The 21,482-nt window shown below is 42.7% G+C and overlaps 1 protein-coding gene across 2 annotated transcripts in view; it reads right to left on the minus strand.

Moving 5' to 3' along the window:
* PPM1H (protein phosphatase, Mg2+/Mn2+ dependent 1H) overlaps positions 1-21,482 on the minus strand; it is a 139,216-nt gene that overhangs the window by 56,612 nt on the left and 61,122 nt on the right. For both annotated transcript variants that reach the window (XM_048065338.2, XM_048065339.2), the window contains exons 2-3: positions 20,134-20,299; positions 4,427-4,771 (exon numbers count right to left, since the gene is read on the minus strand). In XM_048065338.2, coding sequence (XP_047921295.1) covers positions 4,427-4,771; positions 20,134-20,299 — 511 coding nt within the window. The remainder of the gene's footprint in view (positions 1-4,426; positions 4,772-20,133; positions 20,300-21,482) is intronic.

Here is a 21,482-nt window from a genome sequence, read left to right on the forward strand (position 1 = left end):
CTTTTAGCTGTGAAATTGTTTAAAATAAAGAGATCCTGTGTTCAAAAGGCAATCATTTAGTGCCAAGGAAGCAGATAATTTAATCTGTGCTCTGTTCTCCATTTTAGGGAGGGGAGCAGGTAGGAGCAGGGTGCCCCCGTGGTTGCCTCACACCTGGCCCCACCAAGTGACGGCGCACAGGGGAGGACGGAGCCAAGCCTGCAGAGGACACTGAAGTGCTGCGAGGCATGTTTCCAGAGCGGGTGATGAAGAACTGCGGTCACTGCTCCGCTGATTACAGAAGCAGCCTGAGGATGTAGTGTGAGCCCTGGGACAGACCTTCACCGCTGCCTGGACCACCCAGGGGGTCATCCTAAGCGAAGGTGCGTCCTCAGCATGCTACAGCTCAGACCTGAGCTTCCCAGAGCAAAAGCACTGGTTCGTCATGCTACTTAACAATCTCTTCCAAAAAAAAGAGGAAGATTATGCCATGAAGCCCGTATAATTCGCTCAGTCGGAGGCTCACGGCGGCTTGCTCGTGCCACCTCGTGGAGACCTGGTGGAGGGGCTCGGGTGTCTGCGAGCACAGCGTGGGCCGGTGGTCTGGGGGTGCTGCGGGACCCCACCTTCTCCTTGCCCCTTCTTCCAGCAGCGTGTGTTGGACACAGCTGATGCAGGCTCGCACATGCAGGCTGCTGGCGTGCTGCAGAGGCGGGGGGAGAGGGTAAGAAAGCTGCAAACGTGGTGGTACAGAAAGCAAGCGCCAGCCGCATCTGGTGCCAAATTAAATTTGGCATCTTGAAAACAGAGGTAGGTAAACTCATCAAATCGCAGCACCAGCATTTCAGCTAGTCATTACACTGCAATAACTACTAACGAAACTGCTTGTCATCTACATACATCCTCACTGTAGGCCCTCCGGGACATTTATCTTGCTATGACAGCAAGGAGGTTTACTCCCTGTGCAAAGGCTACAAGGTGTCTGTTAAAGGATAAAAATAAAAACAAAAGACCACGTTTCAGAGGGCAAAAAATCAAAATTCACTCCTTGCTTTAGCTCTGTCAAAAAGGCACCAAAATGCCTGTAGCACTGCTGCAAGCTTCCTTACTTCTATTTTCTATTTCTATGTGGCGATTTAACCAGAAGATTTTTTTCCAAAAGAAAACCATACAACATATGCTGCTCTCAAGACTGGTGCCATTTTCATTTGAAGCATTTTGTAAAAGCATCTCTCTAGATTTCATGTGAGTCAAATGAATTTCAATGAAGAAGAAAAAGCATGGACTTGGAAGCATGGACACAGAGAAAGAATGGACGCAAACATACACCTTCCGATAAATAATGCAGCCCAGTTCTGTGCCATTTTTTCCTGTCCAAAATTAAATAGGGTTCAGTGTGGAATACGTGCCTTCTCTCACAAGACTAAAATAGATAAAAAATTGCAGTCATACATACAAGGTTAAATTCAGGGAAGGGATTATAGTTTGATGCTTCTATCTAGAACTGAAGAGCACTTGCATGTACCCTCCTGGTTCCTAAAACTGAATCTCTAAATGCACATCTCAACACCCAAGAGATGAAATTACAGGATTTGATTTACTACACCTTCAGAACTTGAGCTAATTTATTTCCACTTAACTGAAGTAACTGTGGTCACTGACAGTTACTGACATTGAGAATTATCATTATTATTATTACTATTTTAAACGGGACAGTAAATTATCAGAGAACACCCCACAGCAACTTGCTAAACTCAGTTTCAACACAGAGAACACCACCTAGAAGTACTTCAAAGAGTGGAAATCTTAATTGCTTAAATTTCCAAGTTAGGTGATGACTTAGCATGTAGCAGCTTCCTACAGTGTTTTGGTGCACGTAGCTGTAAGACAAACACTGTCCAAAAGAAAATCACACCTGACAAAGGAAAATAATTTTTAAAAGCCATTTGATAGGAATAAATTGCATTTTGTCTGTCACTCAAGGCTGAAACAGGGAGAGCTTAACTAGAATTCAAAAGGACGTCAGGGAAAAAAGTAATGGCATGCAGAAAAAATCTCCCAGGAAAAGGGGACAAAACCCTCATTAAATAAACCTGTTAGGCTGGACTGTTACTTAATAAAAAAATAAAAATAAAAAGGAACCAGATCTACCCAGCATTTTCACCGGGTTCAAAGGGTTCCTTTGCAGTGCTAGGTCTTTCAGGAAACAACACCGAGAGGTCTGCCTACGTGTCCAGGAACATGAGCTTTCCCCAAGTGCCAGGTAAAATGATACACCCTGCTGGCACTGAACCCTTGGAAATGATGCAAGTCTCCGCTGTGCTGAACTAATTCAACAACATCCACGATGTTCCAATACAAAACAGGACCAGATAAACAATGTACTGTGGAGGAGAGGCCCAAAGCCTTCATCCAAAGCCTGCTAGGAGTATAAACTAGCAGAAAGTTAGAGAGAAGTGGGATTAAGACAAATCATTGCAGGCACAGCTGAGACTCAGGAGTACTGACCGTATGAACTGCTCCCCTACACAGACGTTTGTGCAAAAGAAAATGGTCCTTTGCCTAAACCAATTATGATCACAAGACACCACCTAGAGTTTAAAGTAGATATAATTATCTAATGCTTTTCTTAGTCTGACTTTTTAATAAGGCTTCCTTTTAAAGTAAAAGATAATGCCAGGATTGTATTGCATTGTGATAGCCACAGTTGGAGTCAAAGTAAAAGTGGGAATTAAGGTACCTGACCTGTAGCATATGACCAAAGGCACAGGGAGGAAAACGAGATACTCTGGACTTCAGTTTAGAAAAAGGGAGGACAGATTACTATGGTCTGTACATGGAACACCCAGCCATCACATCTGTAATAAGTTATCCACGGTTTCTACATTTCTACTGTACTACAGCTTTTCCACTGCTCAAGGAAAAATGCTGTAAGAAAAATCCCTGGCCACACACTAGGGTAGCATCATCTCTTCCCTCCTTTCTCAACAAAGAAGGGAGCAAGCTAGTCCCTCTTTCTGAAGGGGACATGGTAAACTGGCAGGAGATTTTCACGTCTTCTGCTTTCCTTTCAGCTAGCAGAAACTTAGCCCAGTAACTGCAGTGCGCTCATCTGCTCACATGCCACGCACTGTTTGACACCTGAACTTTGGCTGTGGGTCTTACTCCTGCACATACCCACCTAAAAGTTGGATGATGCTGTCGAGACGCAGTTGGTGGATATGTTTCCCTACACATCCTTGGGAAAAAAGGGCAATCCAGCAAGATAACTGCCATTCAGAATTCAAAGTGAAACACCACTTTGTAGTAACAACTGCAGTCTCTAATTAGATGCATGTACTAAACAAAATTCACATATGTCAGGAAAAGCTATGATTGAATCCTGCCTTTGTACTTCTTTCCAGACAACAAATAAAACCTCTGGGAAATGCTCATTAGTTCAAAAACCTTCTGCTCAAAAAAGAGGCATAGAGAGAGAGAGAGAGAGAGAGAGAAAGAAGACATCTCCCAAGACCTTATCCCACGTGTACTTGCTGGCAGACCAAGCCTTTACTCTGCCTGACAGGAATTATTTTTAAGACCGTGAAGAACTGAAGGGGAAAGTGCATAGCAGTTATATCAATTACAAAAGCTCAAAGAGAAAACACAGCCTTCCATGGGGAAATTGGAGGATATTCTGTTTGCACAGGGTCATGATTTCTTCTCAGATATCGTTGCTGTACACAAGTCAAAGTGAGTGGTAAGAACATACTTCATGCCCCGCTCACCCACTCCCAACCAACCTCACCCAAGAACTGCAGGCACTCTCCCCACAGACACTGCCTTATGAGCAACCCCAATGAACTGCAGGTCATTAGATCAAGGAAGCTGGCTTTCATCCATGTCCTTGATGTGATTTTAGGACTCATTTTTGTGCAGTTGTGGGCGATAACAACAAGTGTCTGCAGTGCAAGGGATGCTGAGGTGCCTTCGCTGCTGCTCCCATAGGGCAATGAGGCTTTCCAAGGCGCGTGTCCATATGTGTAGCCTGATGGCAATGGCCAATTCTGAATGTGCTACTATGAGGCAATGCTAATTTTTAAGATTAAAAAGGAAAAAAAAAAAGAAGAAAAGATGAAAGAAAGAACAACAAACTTCTCAGAGTCTTTCTAGCAGAGTAAACCACTAACAATGTGGTCATGGCGCTACCCGGGATTTAGGATGTTGCTCCTGTTTGTCCGCTAGCAAGCCTGGCGGCAGCTTTGACAAAGGGAGATAAACAGTTCCCTGCCTCACAGAGACATAACAGCTAAACTCTTGAGGCTCTTAAATACCATCTATGTATGGACAGAATTATTTAAGTAGAGAAAAAAAAAGTGAAAAAAAATCCCTTGAAGTTCATTTTGTCCAGGCCATGTGGCTCACTGATGTATGCAATGAGAACTTCAACACCCAAAGACGCACGTACCATTTCCTTGAATGCACTTTCTATAGCCCCAATAACCAGGCACTCATGTGGGATCTTCTTCTCGGTGAAGAAGCGTGTTGGAGGGGTGCTGGGTGAGCCCGGGGCCCCCACGCCGCCACGCAGGGAGGCCGCCCGTGTCAGTGTCCTGCTGTTGGTGGCCGGGTTGTCAGGCTCCTCTCCCAGGCAGGTGGGGGGGAGGACGGCCGTGTTCCTCAGGATGTCCACGATCTCCTGCAGCTGTTCCAGGATATGGTGCTGCAGCAGTTTGGAAGCGACCACCGCTGCTCCTGACCCAGCATGTCCATCGAACAGGGACCAGTAGTACAGGCTGATCCCATCTGTGTCCTGGGGAGATGGGAGGGGAAAAAAAGAAAGGAAAAGAGACAGTCACCGTCATGCAACCACAAGTTAGATAAGTGACGGAGCAGCCAGTGGCACAGCTGCAGCACGTAAAACACAGGTCACTTTCCTAGAAGTGATCTTTCTACTGAAAAGGAAATAACCCAGCGTGTTAGTACAACTCTTGCAGGGAAGAGACATGTATTTTTGCCTATTTTTTAACCTCCGCAAAAAATACTAACAAAAAGGTTGAGCTTGCAATCTTTTTGTACCTTACAGTCATCACAGAATGCCTTGACAAACACAGCTACCTCTGTGAGACTGCCTTCATCTCCTAATGACTGTGTAGAGGAGAAGTACTGGAGAGTCACATCTTTGATATATGATGTACCACTGTGCCTAGCTAGTGCCACGGTGTGACCCCTACCTCCGTGACTGGCAGGTAAGGCCCACCCATGCTGACAGAGGGGACAGCTCAGGCTTTTCCTGTCTGTGTCAGAATTGGATCCAGCACAGAGGTCCTCAAGGATGGTGGATGCAACTAGGTCCAGCTGCACTCTTCCTGTACTAGCGTACACATTCACTGCCTAAATATTCCCAGTCCCCCAAAAAGTTTCTTGTACGGTAGTGGAGTTACACGTCCCCTGATCAGAAGAGCTATGGCAAATGTTTCAGGATGGCTCTCAGCATGATAGCACGCTTTTAGATCTCACATCTTACCTCAGTTCCTAGCAGGCTGGTCAACACAGTTGTTCTCATACAGGCAGAGAAAGTATCTAAAAAAGTAATTTTTTCTATACGTTACTAAGAATAAGGTATATGTGGTAATGTAATATATTTGTTCAGCAGTTTTTGATCAACGATATGATTCTAAAATATTTCTTCACTTCTGCTCTACACAGTCTCCTTCTGATGGGTGTAAGTCATCTCCGCTCTTGCTCTGATTTGAACAGAAACCACGTTCTCGTGGTGGTGTTCAGTATCACTAAGATAGGGCCCATTAACCCAGGCCTCAGGGTAGACCAAGTTCTCAGCAGCACAAGCTCAGATCTGCCTGAAAAAGCACTAAGGAGTCATACCCTAGATAACCCCAACTCTTCTGGAAAATTCACCTCAACATCCTCAGTGAAACGTTTAAGGACTAACAATACCTGTCTTTGCATGATAGCATATTTGGCAGCAGCCTCAGGAAAGAGTATTTCCAGTCTCTTTCCCCCTCTGTTTCTTCTTAATCCTGCACCTTTTCCCAGCTTTACTGAAAAAAACTGTTCGTGGGGCTGTCTTGCAAGCCAGAAGAGAGTGGGCTAATAAAGATTTTGAAATAAATGATTTTGCAAGGGACATGAATCAGGCAATTCTGTTGCAAAACACCAACTACTACAAAAGCATAACCTATATCTCAAAGCAGTCAAATAACTTCAAAATTATGTCTGAACTTTGTGCTAACTATGGTCTAATTTAGGATCGCAGACATCCTAGCAATAGCTCCACAGCTAAAATGCATATTTATTTCATTCACCCAAAACTGCTCCCTTACACAGCAGATCAGCATATGGTCTAGACACCACCTGAATCCTGTTACCCCATGTGCCAAAAGCACTGCTTATTTCAAAGTTGTGCACAGGGTTGTGAACCACAGCTCCTTTTACTTTTTGCTGTTCCAGCAGCTCCAAAAAGGTGCCAAACACTGGCAGTAGGGCAGAGAAAACAGGTTGGATTACAAACGCCATAAACTATCATTCACAAATCCAAAAGTAAATATTCATTGCTGACCTGAGTTACAAAATCTGAAACTTAATGCAAAATGTCTCATTCAGCAACATGTATCTAGACAATCACTACAAGTTCATGCTGTTCAAAGTTGTGGAAAAATTGCCTAAGGTGACTTGAAAATTAAACCGATATTCACGTTTTAACAAAAAGGTACAGCACTGAAGAAGCTTCCAGGGCGCAGTGTAGCTGTGCTAACAAAATGTTCCCTAGGCTCCCAGCCTTAGATGCTATTGCACCGGGGGAACCTGGTGTGCTGACTCTAAGGAACAGCACGGAGTGCGGAGCGGTGTGGAGACACCGCGGCTGGGCTCTGTGACCAGCTGGGGACTCCATTGTTCTTGTGCACACCGAGACCGACCAGCTGCCCTGAGCCAACCACCTACCATGGTTTTGACAAAATGCTGTACTCTAGTGAACTTTGCTCATTATAATATCATTATAATGCCAAAACACACCTCCATCCCAAAAGCCACCCACCTCCAAGGTGCGACCACCCCTCATGGAGCACGCGCTCTGAATTTCTCGCAGCCTATTCCTTTAAACAAAAGCCAGAAAACTTTGCACCAATTGTATCCGAGACATGCATGACTAGAGTCACTCAAGCTCCACCTAAAAGATAGAAAATAATATAAATTGGCTTAAGAGAGAGGGGATGTAAGGGAAGATACCATCACGAAGGATACCTTCTGACTTCTGGGATCAGTCGACAGGCTGGACCTCTCTTCCTCCCCCCCACTGGGACACCTCTGGGTAAGATCTGAACACTTGGTCACACCAAGTCCTACCCCCCCAGGAAACTCAGAAATCTCTATAGGGTCTTTGTGCCTTTTAACGCATTAATAGCCAGCCCGTGTTACTCATACTTCTGGCATTTGAGTGTGCTTTGCAGACAGTGAATTTATCACCAGCAAGCCAAAGAACCTGTGTACCTGTTGCTGCAATAAACTGCACTAGATTGCATTGAACCTAGCTGTGACAGTTCTCATTGAACGTGACCAAACTCTTTAAGTGTGGCTGTGGCGGTTCGTGGAACGTGACTCGAGTGAGGGTGTGCTGCGTTACGTGTGAGTCTGTCATCGGGGTAGCTCGGTACCCTAATGCAGCCGGACTTGTAAGGACTAACAGGTCACCCCTTTAACGCAACAGAAAAATTGCCATAATCGGCAGGATTGCCATGTATAAACTGCTGCAAAAATACAACTGTGCCCCTTCCCAGGTTGTGAGGGAGTGGGCTCAAAATTTTTGGAAAGGTGGAGAGAAATTGGTAGAAAGCATTAAGCAGTGCCAGGCTGCACAAAAGATCAGAGTGGGAAAAGTTAAAGGTGCAATTTGTGCGGTGTTAGGAAGCTGTTTGTCTTCTGCTCAGCAAGGAGCTAAGGAAACTCCTGCTCCCAAACTAATTTCTGATGTGGAATACACGGCTTTGAAATCAGAAAATGAGGCGTTAAAGTCATCATTGGCCTTTGAAAGGGAGATGGGAAAAACATTAGGAATCAGTGTGGATAAACTTTTGAATGAGAATAATAAACTTTTGAATGAGAATAGTCATCTTAAACAATTACTGAAGAAGTATAATCACCTGTTAAATAAAATAAAGTCTTCTGCTCTAGTTAAGCAGGTTCATAGATTAATGCATAGTGCAGACCCTGAAAGCTGGAATGGTGATATTTGGTTTGACAGTGATGATGAGGTCAAAAAGACTGCCAATTCTGAACCTCAGTCGATTTCCTTGAGACCTTTGGTTAAAACTGAGACCACTGTTAATGATGGAGATGAGATCCGCACTACAGTGCGAAAAATCCCATGGTCACCAGCAGAGCTGATAAAAATACAGGAGAAGTTCTCAAGGCGGTCAGGAGAATCAGAAGTCAAGTACGTGTGGCGAGTTTCTCTTGAAGGAGGAGATCAAATTATGTTGAGTGAGGAAGAAGCAGGAGGCTTTTGGGGACCAGGAGTATTTTTAACCACCACACCAGGAGACCATAATTACTCCTTAACTGCACGAGCTGCATACTGGGCAGGTCGTATAGATCCCCAGGAGAGAGGGGAACCACTGGAAATTAGAGCCACAAGCTATGCTGACGTGGCTATCGCAGTACAGAAAGCAGCCTGCATTCAGGCGATATATGAAAGAGATGAATTTAGGAAATCCCCGATGTTGGCTCCTATCAACCCAGCTCGATTAACCCCTCTCATCCGTGGACTCCCTGATTGTCTTAAGATGTTTGTAGCAAATACCCAGGGTCGCATACAAGCTGCTCACAGGGATGGTGATCATGGTCGTAGGCGAAATCCGTACTCCCCCATTCCTACCTGGAGTGAATTTGTACAAGATATAGATAAGTATGCACGTCGAATGGGCTGGATTAGTTTGTCCCGTACTAAGCCCCCAGATTACTCCTGGCGAGCACGCCAAATCCACACTCAAAACCCCAAATACCCCAACTTTAAAGAGACATTCAAACATCATAAAGAACGGGCTGAGTTGTGGCGTAAGGCCATAGCTTTGGGTGTACCCCGACCAATTTTGCGTTGTGTCCCTACGGAGAATCTCCGTACATTAGTCCGATCTCTGGTTAAGAAAAATATTCCCAGTGGGGAGAGCTGCCTAACTGGAAAGCCCCCAGCCCATAAGGAAAGCACACCTCCTGCGCCAAGCCCAACTGACAAGGCAGAGTATCAGCAAAAAAACTCCTGTCCCCGGGGAGGGCAGCAAGCCACCCTGCTTGGCGGGTATTAGTAATTTAATGGCTCTCTGCTGAATACTCTGACCCTACCATTGCCTTCCCGTTGGACCCCCAAAATATTGGTAACCTTTCTCCTTGATACCCAAGCCCAAATGTCTGTAATTACCCATGAGACAGCACAAACCCTGGGCATAAGACCTGGTCAACGCAGGGTTAAATTCACAGGAATCGATGGTGTGGAAAAACAATGCCCCACCGCAAAAAAATTCACTCTGGCTGCCAGAGGAACAAAAATTAACCAGGGCAGAAGTCTTAGTCGGTTCTGCATACACTAATATAGATTGTTCAGGAAAAGTACACCAGATTCGCACCTGGTGGATTTCACCCTCTTTCTAACCCTGCCGGTTGAATACAACCGAGCATGTTTTCTTTCCTTTTGTGTTCACAGGAATCCCGTGTGAATTGCGTGTGGACAGCTGGAGAATGACAAATCAGCAGTTTGGATTGATAATGCTATGCTTTACCCTGACCTTAATGCAATCCCCTCTGGTTCATAACCAAAAAGACCCAGAATGGCCGTGGTCCCAAGCCCATGCTAAATACACTGGATTATGGGAACACATGCCATCAGGGAAAACTTAAACTTAGCTACTGTGGTTGTGCATGGAGCTGAGGTGTTTCACCGTGACATCTCATAATGACCCTTGGACCATGCATTGTCACGATATAGTGCAGGTGTTGGAACATTGCAACTCTTTAACCTAGCTGGTCTCTAAAAAGGATAGAGCTATAACTGTGCATTAATATCTCAGAAATCAAATCAAAATGTACCACCTTTTTGAGAACTGCCTATACTGGATGGTTAGCATGGTTACATGAACGTTCTCTGAAAAAATCTCGGTGCACGCCACCAGATGTAACTGGGTTATTTGGAACAGGATTAGGTATATTAAATAGCATTGATGCTGAGGTCCTAATGAGCTGAATAACTGCTACTACAGACGACCTAAGGAAATTGGAATGTATCCTTATTGGCCTTAGGAGCACGTCAACGGCTTCTATCAGACATTTTACCCCATTGGGAACAAACTGAAGAAAATGATCATCAATTAATTGTAAACACCCTTGGGAAAACCCAAGGTAATACTTCCCTTGCCTTGAGCTGCATCCAAGCACAGTTATGAATACAGTCTGTAGCAGCAGCTATTATTAGAGAGGGAGAAGGAGGAACCTTACCCACTAAAATCTGAAAATTGATTTGGGATAATGCTTCAGAATTTGAAAAGGAGTTTCAAGCATGGCAGCAATTAGTCAACTTTACCCATTATGCAGAAAGTGATAAAATATTGCCTTAATAAGCAATGCCACAGTATACAATGTATATCCAATCATTGCATTAGGACTCAATCATAATGGAACTATACTTTATTCTAAGGAACGTAAAGTATGGGCCCATCAAAAGGGAGGAAAGTGGCAAACAACTGATGTAAATGCATGTATTGTGCATGACCAAAAAGGCTTCATTTTTGAAAGTAACACGCTTGAAGCCCAAGACATTTGTTCTTGACACTGAACAAAACATTTGTCACTTTGAGATACATCCTAATGAAACCCTTGAAACTATTTGTATATATTGGGATAGGCTGTGTTTGCACGAGAACCCATTGTGATTCTACAGTCATAGATAATATTACTGTAAGTACAAGTAATGACTCCAATGTTCGTGTTTGTAACTTTACCAAGATTCTAGGATGTGATTTTAGTTACTCAGCTCCTGTCATCTCTTACCAACTTATTACATCCAATTATACTCTACTTCATGATCTGCTGTCTACTCCTATTGGAATGAACCTTACACTGGTGAAGAAATTACTGTTACATGAAGCTTTGAAGCAGCTGAAACGAGTTCGAGAAAATGGACAAAGGACTCTGATTATTGTCCATCATGATATAGAAGAAATACATCGAGTGATGAAAAGAGTAAAGAAAAATGAAAAACACCGCTGGTGGGACACTTTGTTTAGATGGTTGCCAACTGACACAGGAATCTTCAACAAGATGCTTCACCCTGTTGTTGTTTTGTTAATACTCACTGCATTATGTTTTATACTAACAATTAGTTTGTATGTTAAACTTTGGATTATGATACCTACGAGACATATATATACTCAATAATCCTCACCACAAGAACATACGTGATACACCCGATACATTCCAAATGTCGTGAAGCTTGAGTGACTATAGTCATGGGGTGGATTATGTGGAATAATTGCCTAAGGTGACTTGAAAATTAAACCGATATTCACGTTTTAACAAAAAGGTACAGCACTGAAGAAGCTTCCAGGGCGCAGTGTAGCTGTGCTAACAAAATGTTCCCTAGGCTCCCAACCTTAGATGCTATTGCACCGGGGGAACCTGGTGTGATGACTCTAAGGAACAGCACGGAGTGTGGAGCGGTGTGGAGACACCGCGGCTGGGCTCTGTGACCAGCTGGGGACTCCATTGTTCTTGTGCACACCGAGACCGATCAGCTGCACGTTTGCTGCCCTGAGCCAACCACTTGCCATGGTTTTGGACAAAATGTTGTACTCTAGTGAACTTTGCTCATTATAATATCATTATAATGCCAAAACACACCTCCATCCCAAAAGCCACCCACCTCCAAGGTGCGACCACCCCTCATGGAGCACGCGCTCTGAATTTCTCGCAGCCTATTCCTTTAAACAAAAGCCAGAAAACTTTGCACCAATCGTATCCGAGACATGCATGACCAGAGTCACTCAAGCTCCACCTAAAAGATAGAAAATAATATAAATCGGCTTAAGAGAGGGGGAATGGGAGGGAAGATATCATTGTGACTTCTGGGATCAGTTGATGGGCTGAATCTCTCTTCCCCCCCCACTGGGACACCTCTGGGTAAGATCTGAACACTTGGTCACACCAAGTCCTGCCCCCCCGGGAAACTCAGAAATCTCTATAGGGGCTTTGTGCCTTTTAACGCATTAATAGCCAGCCTGTGTTACTCGTACTTCTGGCATTTGAGTGTGCTTTGCAGACAGTGAATTTATCACCAGCAAGCCAAAGAACCTGTGTACCTGTTGCTGCAATAAACTGCACTAGATTGCATTGAACCTAGCTGTGACAGTTCTCATTGAACGTGACCAAACTCTTTAAGTGTGGCTGTGGCGGTTCGTGGAACGTGATTCGAGTGAGGGTGTGCTGCGTTACGTGTGAGTCTGTCATCGGGGTAGCTCGGTACCCTAATGCAGCCGGACACATAACAGCTATATGGTCACCCCTTGAATGCAACAGAAGTGCAAAAAGTTCGTTGCTGAATAAACACTATTACTTAAAACCCTATTTGAAATGCACTTTCAGAAGTCTCAATTATAAATATTACCATTTTATTATTATTATTTAAGCTTATGGCATTGTTGCTCTATGTATAGAGTATCAACTGCATGTAGTAAAGTTCAAAAGTATCCTTAACCACTGCATCAAGAATATAGTCCCCTATACAAGGGAGCTCCTCCAAGCCTGACTTCTACCAAGAAAAGGAATTCAGCAACCTATTGTGCACACTGTTCATTTCATTATTGAAATGCTGAGAAATGGGAGGATTGTCTCGCAGTACTGGATTACTCACCACAGTAAGTATCATACAGGAAACATCCTACAGTTGTAGGGGAAAAAAAACAAGTGCACACAGCTCTGAATGCAGCTCCATATCCAGTCCCACCCACTTGCCTAGTCTGGTAAATTCACCAAAAACATTATATGAATTTTTACCCCCGAGGGCATGTCTGGCAGTTGTGCCAGCTCACTCTTGGCTCAGAATCACTCAAAGTCCACACAACTCCTGGCTGTAAAGTTCTGCACTAAGCCATTTTTAACAGATAACAGGATTACTGACCAAAGAATCTGTTTGCAAAAATAGTTTGCTATTCATGCAAAATGTGAAGTAGTTTGCCAGCAGAGACAAGTGTCCCAAATTGGTAGTATTTCAGCTAGAAACTGAAACCATTTATTCAGAATGGCAACACTGCCTCCTGGGAGTTGGAGATCAAGTTGCTTCTGCTCCCATTCCTCTCTTAGGGTTTGGTTCCCTGGCCAAAATCCCTCTCTTATGATGCACCATGGATAATGCTTCCACTGTTTATATCTTCATACCATTCATAAGGTGCAAGCCCTTCACAGATGTGCTGCCATTGGTGGTGAGGTTTGTGTGTGTACACATAAAGGCATTATATCTTGTCCTGTTTCAGCTAGGACAGAGTTAATTTTCCTCCTAGTAGCTGGTATGGTGCTGTGTTTTGGATTTAGGATGAGAATAATGCTGATATCACACTGTTTTAATTGTTGCAGAGCAGTGCTTACACCAAGCCAAGGACTTTTCGGCTTCTTGCTCTGTCCTACCAGCGGGCAGGCTGGGGGTGCAGCAGGAGCTGGGAGGGGACAGACCCAGGACAGCTGACCCAAACTGGCCCAAGGGGTATTCCATACCATCTGACGTCATGCTAAACAATATATAGGGGTGGCTGGCCGGGGTGGGGGGCCGGCTGCTCGGGGATAGGCTGGGCATGTCAGCGGGTGGTGAGCAATTGCATTGTGCATCACTTGTTTCGTACACATTATTATTAGTAGTACTATTATCATTATTATTTTCCTTTCTTTTCTGTCCTAGTAAACTGTCTTTATCTCAACCCACAGGCTTCATTTTTTTTGATTCTCTCTCCCATACCAGAGAGGGACTGGGGAGGGTGAGCAAACAGCTGTGTGGTGCTTGCCTGCTGGCCAGGTTAAACCACATCATATCTCTAACTCTATTTGAAACAGAAATATTTTACCTTCCACCTAGAGGTTTTGAATTTTGATAGTGCCCCCCACCCCAAACAATTTCTATCAGAAACCTACAATTAAGAGCTAGTCGCTAAAAATAAATTATTGAATCTTCCAAAGCAAGCCCCCAAAGTCTGTATTAGAGCTGTTCAGAAAATAAGGCAGAGCACAAAGTAATTCATTCTTTACTAACACAACAGTCATTTAGGATTAGCATTTACAAAGAGGTGTTCATACCAAGCTACTCTTTATCCCATTCCTGCTCTGCTTTCTCAGCTCAGTTCTTGTGGCTGCAGTCACCTCACTTCATGTGCAAGGTTTCTGACAGTGCCCTTGCCAAGCAATACACAGCAAATGGCCATGATGAGAGCAAAGCTGCCTCACCACCTGATTCGGGAGCAGAGCTAAAGGCTCTGTTGCTGGAAAAGACTAGTCAGAGCCAGTGCAGCTCTTTGTTTCACTGAGCAGTGGTGTCTTGAACAAGAAAACCTTCAAGGCAGAGAGAAGTTTCCAAGCAGGAATGTCCGAACACCAAATACCAGGACACAGATGGGAAACTTACTGTCATCCACTCACTTGCTCATGCCTTATGCCCCTTGTTCCTTGGTCTTCTGCACACTACTTTGTCATCCCTCACACTAGAGGGAAGAGAGTGCAAACCTGGAGCTCCTTTACCTCACCATCAACCTTGAACCTGCACTACAGTGAAGGTGGTAGATCAGAAACAATAACACACATTTTTGCAGCAGGGCTGAAAGACCCTGCTCCAAGAGATCACCTCTTGAGCTCTGCTCTAGCCAAAACCCTCATCTTCTCCAGAGGATGGGAAGTTTTCTTCCTCTTACCCACAGCTGTGCCAACCCTGCCACTGTAGCCTCTGGTGTGCATGGGCCAGATGTGATGCTCCAGTACCTACTGGATACCAGACTCATGTCAGCTTAGCAGTAAAATAAGGTGTCAAAGACCATAAAGTTTTAAACAGATCTGAATGACAGGCCATGACAAAATATGAACCTGAAATGTTATCATTTGTTTCCCCTAAGCCACTGGGAAGCATGCGTTAGCACAGAAAAGCTCATGTGGGCCCCTGCTGCATTCTCAGGCTGTCTTTGACCTGAACATGGCATGGTTATGTCAGCTCCGGTGGTTCCTGTGTACTTCACCTAACTTTAAAACAAGACAGTGTTGCTACCAGTTCAGCTAAGTTCAGACATCCATACTGCACATTTCTAAGACAGTTCCCTAGATTCCCCTTACAACCAGTGGAAGAAAAAAAAAAAACCCTGCACTTTCAGACTATCCTCATCTTATTCCAAAGTGGACTTATTTCTTCCTATAGACTGTAGAAATAGCCTATATAACTGAGAGGTCTGTATTATAAAGTTATGGGAGATGACTACCACAACATTTCTCTTATACATATATTATAACTTTGATCTTATCTATCATATCTTTGTATGAGATGCTCTACTGCCTTAACTTCAGCTGGGATCTGCAGGCACTACTGTGACAAATATTAGTCTCCACAAACTTGTATATATTCCTGCAAAGCCTGATTAACTTCTGAACTAGCAAAAAGAATAGCCATTAATAACCTATTAGCTATCTAAATAAGGAAGCAGAAATGAACTCATTTTCTACCTCCCTGAGAATAAAAACAGCTCTGTTTGAAAAAACTGAATTATCCAAAACCCGTGCCAATTTGCCGAGAATTAAATATACAGTGCAAATAAGGCAGAAACTCAGAGAACAAACAAGAGCTGGCAGCCGGGACAGCCAGATGAGACAAAAGGCACAAGAAGATCCTCTCTTTTCTCCCACAGCTGAGATGCCTTCTGTAGCTACCATGCTACTATCCATTTTGGTGTGCATATGCAGGGCTGTTCTCCATCTCTCTCGTTCGGGGAGCTTGAACTTCCTTCCAACACAAAGGTATTATCATTCTTCAACGTCTCAGAGACATCCATTTCTGCTAGCTCTGGTGGTATTTTGTCTTTCAATCATGAATCTCCATTCATTCATTCAACTGGACAAAGCCCTCAATTGGGAGTATGATAAGTCAACACACCCTGATTTATTTTAGATTTTCCTTCGTTCAAATTTAACAGCATTCTAAATAGCTACAAGACACAACAGGAGAAAACAGATCCTTCACTGCACTGACCTTACAATTCATTTCCAGAATGCACTAGGAAATTTAATAAGCTTCAGACTCCACATCTGCTGACCTTGCGCTCAGGCACATGCAACAGTCTCCTGGGTTTTGTAATTGTAAAACGTAATTAAGACATGCAAAGTTTTGGGTCAAGCAATGGATGAGAAATCATGACAGCAAATGTGTATAAATAACTGGAGGTTGGTTATAGTAAAAAGTGGGCAGCTTTAGAAATATATAGCAATCAGTTTCAGACATATTTTTCAGGTAAGCTAGCCAATGGTCCTGCATTGTAAACCTTGAGAGATTTTTTATGCAACTAATTCCAAACAGACAGACGAATCACATTGCTATTCAAGAATTGTTCTGAAAAAACAAAACAAAAACAACCAACCACAGTCCACCCTACTACTATTGCACCAAATAAGAAGTACAGATACAAAATGCAATGGAGTAAGTCTTGGGTTCAAATAAAATTGGAATTGGGTGAGCAGCTGCCATCCCATCCACAGAGGAAAGCCTCCTCGTGGCACCGATGGTGTGTTCAGCTACATACGGTAGACAATCAGGCTTGCGTCATACAAAACAAGCACTCCTTCCCATCTTTGTGACACAGAGAAAAACTACAGCACTATTAATTATGTATTTCCATGGTACGATGACAATTAATAATGCATCACGTTAAGTCCTGCCACCTGACCGTCACTATGACAAGACCCTGGCATATGACTCCCATTTCACTCACTGATGGTCTCCAGCGCTCGCCACGGCAGTACCCCTGTTAGGGGGCACCTCAGCCACGTGGGTAGGCACTGCTGATTTACAGGTTGCCACAGGGCCGCCTGTCCAAAGACCATGTAGCAGTGGGGGAGCAGGACATATTTCCCTTGTGAGCCATGCTTTAAAATAAGCAAGAACCGAAAAAAAAATTTTTTTTTTTCTTCCCTCCTTTGGACAAGTACTCAGTAAATCACTTCTCTCATCCCTTCTTTCCAAAGGAAATTTCTCCAAAATTTCTATGAAGTGCTTCACTACTCAGGTATGATTTCAGATCATGCATTACAGGAATGTCCCCAGAAGGCATTTACAGAATTCAGCCCCTGGCTTTCTTACTGAACACTTGCTGGGATGATATCACAACATTCACCAGAGTGTCTCAAGCATGTATTTCTGCATCCTTTTGATACAGAATAGTTGCATCCTCATCATGTTTAACACTGACTCAGATACTCTTTAAAAAAATACTTGCTTCCCATGCTAACAATGTTATGTGAGGGCAAAATACAATACTATATTTCATAGCATAAAAATACAAAAAAAAAAAGTAAAAGCATAGTAATTATAGAAATAACATTATCATTATTTATAATTTTTTTTTTTTTTTTTTTAATATTTTCAAGTAGCAAAAGATGTACCAAGGAAAAACATCCTAACAATTGCTAGTGTAAGACTGCCCTCTAGTAGAGATAACATTCTCCAGAAATATGCTGCCTGCTTTGGGAGAATATATTACAAATTTCTATTCACAAGCTGTGGTCTAATAACATGGTAGAATAGGTTTTACACAGCTAAATAATGAGTGCTACAGCACCTTCAAAGGTCACATAGTAAACAGGAAAATCTGTAGATAAGAACATACAAAAACCAGGATAAGTGGCATGGAAACAGTACTATACTGTACAGATCAGCTGGTTCTTCACTTCAGATGCTATGCACTCTTCTGGTCAAAATGTGTAAGAAATAAAAGAAAGTAAAAAGATTTGAAATAAAAAGGTTTCTCTCATGAAACCTGAAAGGAAGTAGTTATTTATGCCAAAATGGAGATGAAAGGTACAGAATCAAAGTAGGAAATACACTAATAAAGAGAAGAAATTGGAGAAGTCTATGAGCTTTCTCATTACACAGGGCAACGGGATATTTGATAAGGCTAACAATCATTTAGTCTAAAATGAATAAAAAGAGCAGCTTTCAAAAATATGTACTCAGTTTATAGACCCTACCATTACGGTGCCATAACAGTATGATAACCATAATGTTAGATAACATCAGGGCTATTGAAGACATCTTTCCAATAATGAAATAAGTTTTATATTCCTGTATTTTGCATGCAATCTAAACATATTAAGTACTTAATGTTTGGACAAAAATACCTTGTGGGGAAACTGATTAACTGTGCAGTAAAGTATATACAAACCTAGCATGCATTTTTACTCTCTTGGGAAGAAGCATCTGATACTACTCAAAACTGGAAGTTAACTGGACTTGCGAAGCATCACTGTGAACCTTTATGTTCCATGCATGCTCCCAAAATATGAAAACAGAGGCAAATTCAGTACAGCTACATCCACCCATGCCATGGATTCAGAGGTCCCTGATCTGGTTTCCCACAAGCTAGGCCTGGAACTTCAATGAGGTGCTAGAGCAGCGCTAGCGTCCCTACACAGGTCAGGGTCTGCTCCAGGGTCCTTGTAGTGTGCTATGTGCATGACAGCAGTACCTTTGGTGTCAAACAAACCCACCACGTGGACCAAATACATTGTTGCTTATCTTTGCGTGGTTTACACATGTGTATATGTACTGTAGTCAGACACTTGCTTCATTAAAAGCAATTAATGCATACAAAAATTAAATACACTCGTTGGAATCAAGCATTTGTGTAGGTCAATAGCAGAGAGTTGCATGGTCTTTCTAGGACAGACAATTTTTTTTCTGAAGACAGACTATTAAAAATACTTTTTTGCCTTGCGTGTGTGTATGCAAAACTGATTAGTCTCAGATTAGGGCACAATTCTTTATCCTGGAGGGTGTAAATATGTACTTGGAAAAAAACATTGTGACAGTCTGAATTCAATGGGGAATATCAGCACGCAGGAACTAGTACAGATGATTTTAGGAAAGATTTGAAAGAGGAAAGGACAAGACTATTTGCAAACCTCAGTCTGAAGATTTTGCAGCAATAAGGAAGTATGAAACAGAGCAGGGGGAGCACGAGGTGAGGAGGGACACGGTGCAAGAGGAAGTTCTTGTTCCTCAGGACCTCAATGACCCCTGCAGTCATCAGGTGTTCACCAAGCCATGGGGTTTTGGGAAAGAAACTGAAGCAGACTTCTAATTATTATATGGTTTAAAAACAAACAAACAAAAAAAAAGAAAAGATGTTCTTATAGTCCAACAGAAGACTAATCAGTACTTAGGGAGAAGCTGTGCTCTCCCAACAGCAGAGAGACAGCATATCCACATTGTCTGACTCCAACATCCAAAATTTAGGGAGTTTACATGTCTGAATCTAACACAGTATCAATCGTTGCTGGAGCCTGAGCCCATGCTAAAGAATGGATGAAATAAGACAGACGAAGAACAGAAGATGATTACCAACAAAGAAGTGCATGATGTACATCACTCTCCACAGAGAGGGCTGCAGTCCATGATCACTGAATTCAGGGTGCTGGAGGACCTTAACCTACCTACATAAACCAAGCTGGTAACACACAATCCTGTTTCAGTAAGAAGAACCCAAATAAAGTCCAACTCTTCATAAAATGGTGCAACCGTATAAACAATGATTCTGTTATGCTTGCAGTGACCTTCACTGGACAAGATAACCACAACCATTAAAGTCAGTATTTCATAGCAGTAAATTTCTCAGGATTATGTTTTCATAAATGAATTATAAAGGAAAATCCAAGGAGTACTCCCTTCTGCATATTTAAACTAATATGCAAGGAGCATTTTTCAGTGAAAAAAAAATCAAGTAGTAGAGCTAAGAAAAATTTAGTTAGGTGTTCTGCATTTACACAGAAATAATATCATGTAACTGGAAACACATGAAACAGTAAACACTTAGAGTTCTTCTTTCGGTGTCCTATCACCACATCCCTTTATTTTTATTTTGTACTTCACAGAAGTCTGCTTACCGAGTTGTCTTTCAGTTGGAGACCTTCTCCGTTCGGCAGCGACGACCTCCGTTTTGTTGAATTCTTGTTTGGTGTAGAATTCGCACCTCCAGATTTCTTCTTGACAAACAGGACTTCACAGCTGGCTTGATCTTCATTGTGTGTACTCTTCCCTGCATTTATTACCCTAAAGGGAGAAAAAAATCAAAAAAGAAATTAAGGGACATAGTCCAAGTTAGTGAAGCACAGAAGCCTCCAACTGTATCTTATATATGACTCAACAGGTAGTATTGCAAATACCAACTGAATTACAATACCTGACTTTTGTATACACATACACCCACACACATGCATACTTGCTTGTTTCCATACACCTACATTTGGCATAACAAGCATTTCTCACAGAACTATATGAGTAAGAACCAATGGTATCACGAGCGTGTTTTACCCTTAGGCATGACACACTTTTCTTTACAGGGACTACCCGATGGTCATGTCTGACACCATTTATGCCTCCCTGTTGAAACAAGAGATCCCCAGTTGCTTTTCTACAGCAATCTCTGCGATGCTGAATAATGAATCTGTTGGCTGAGGGTGTGTATTTGGTCAAGTTCTGAATCTTGCACAAACAAAATACCTGCTATAAATCTAAGAGTTGTTAGCACTAAAGGTACAAAAGAGAGAGAGGAAAAAAAAGGAACTACTGTTGGTCTGTTTAAAGGACAAGACTTTGCCTTGTATTCCAACAGGCAAATTGCACCACGGCAACACAGAGATGCTTGGTGAGACAATAACCAAGACACCATTTGTTTGAGGCGGCGTTTCCAGCACTAGACAACCAGTTTCACGTCAGGCACACAGTGTCTTGAAAAACAACTGCTGCCTCCCCAGAAAGCACAACAGCTTGAAGGCATATCATAACCCTGATGGCAAGTTGAAGACATACATGAATTCTTGATCTCTAGTGTTTTGATTACAGTAAAATTTTACATAACAAAAAACCTTGATAGAAGTTGTTGGAAAGCAAAGAAAACAAAAATGGAAGGCAGGCCTGCAGGGGACTCTGCATCAGCTTTTCTCTTCTTGCGGAAATGTCAGTTCTGTGTCAGTCTCGCTTAAAGATAAAATACTCTTTTGATTTTTTAAGAGCAACATGATACTGTAACATGCAAATGAGCATTTCTTTCTTCAAATAGAAGAAACGTGGTTATACTCTATATGTGCATCCACTACAGTTAAGTGCTTCCAGAAAGTTTCCTTGCAGTGCTGAACGTCACACGCTGCAGTCACACAGAAGAGGGGTTTTATTTGCAGTTAACACCTGTATGCATAATGCCACCAGTTGTTTACAAGTATTTCATGTAAATAAA

This window comes from Anser cygnoides, chromosome 1, assembly GCF_040182565.1.
Source record: "Anser cygnoides isolate HZ-2024a breed goose chromosome 1, Taihu_goose_T2T_genome, whole genome shotgun sequence".
NCBI lineage: Eukaryota > Metazoa > Chordata > Aves > Anseriformes > Anatidae > Anser > Anser cygnoides.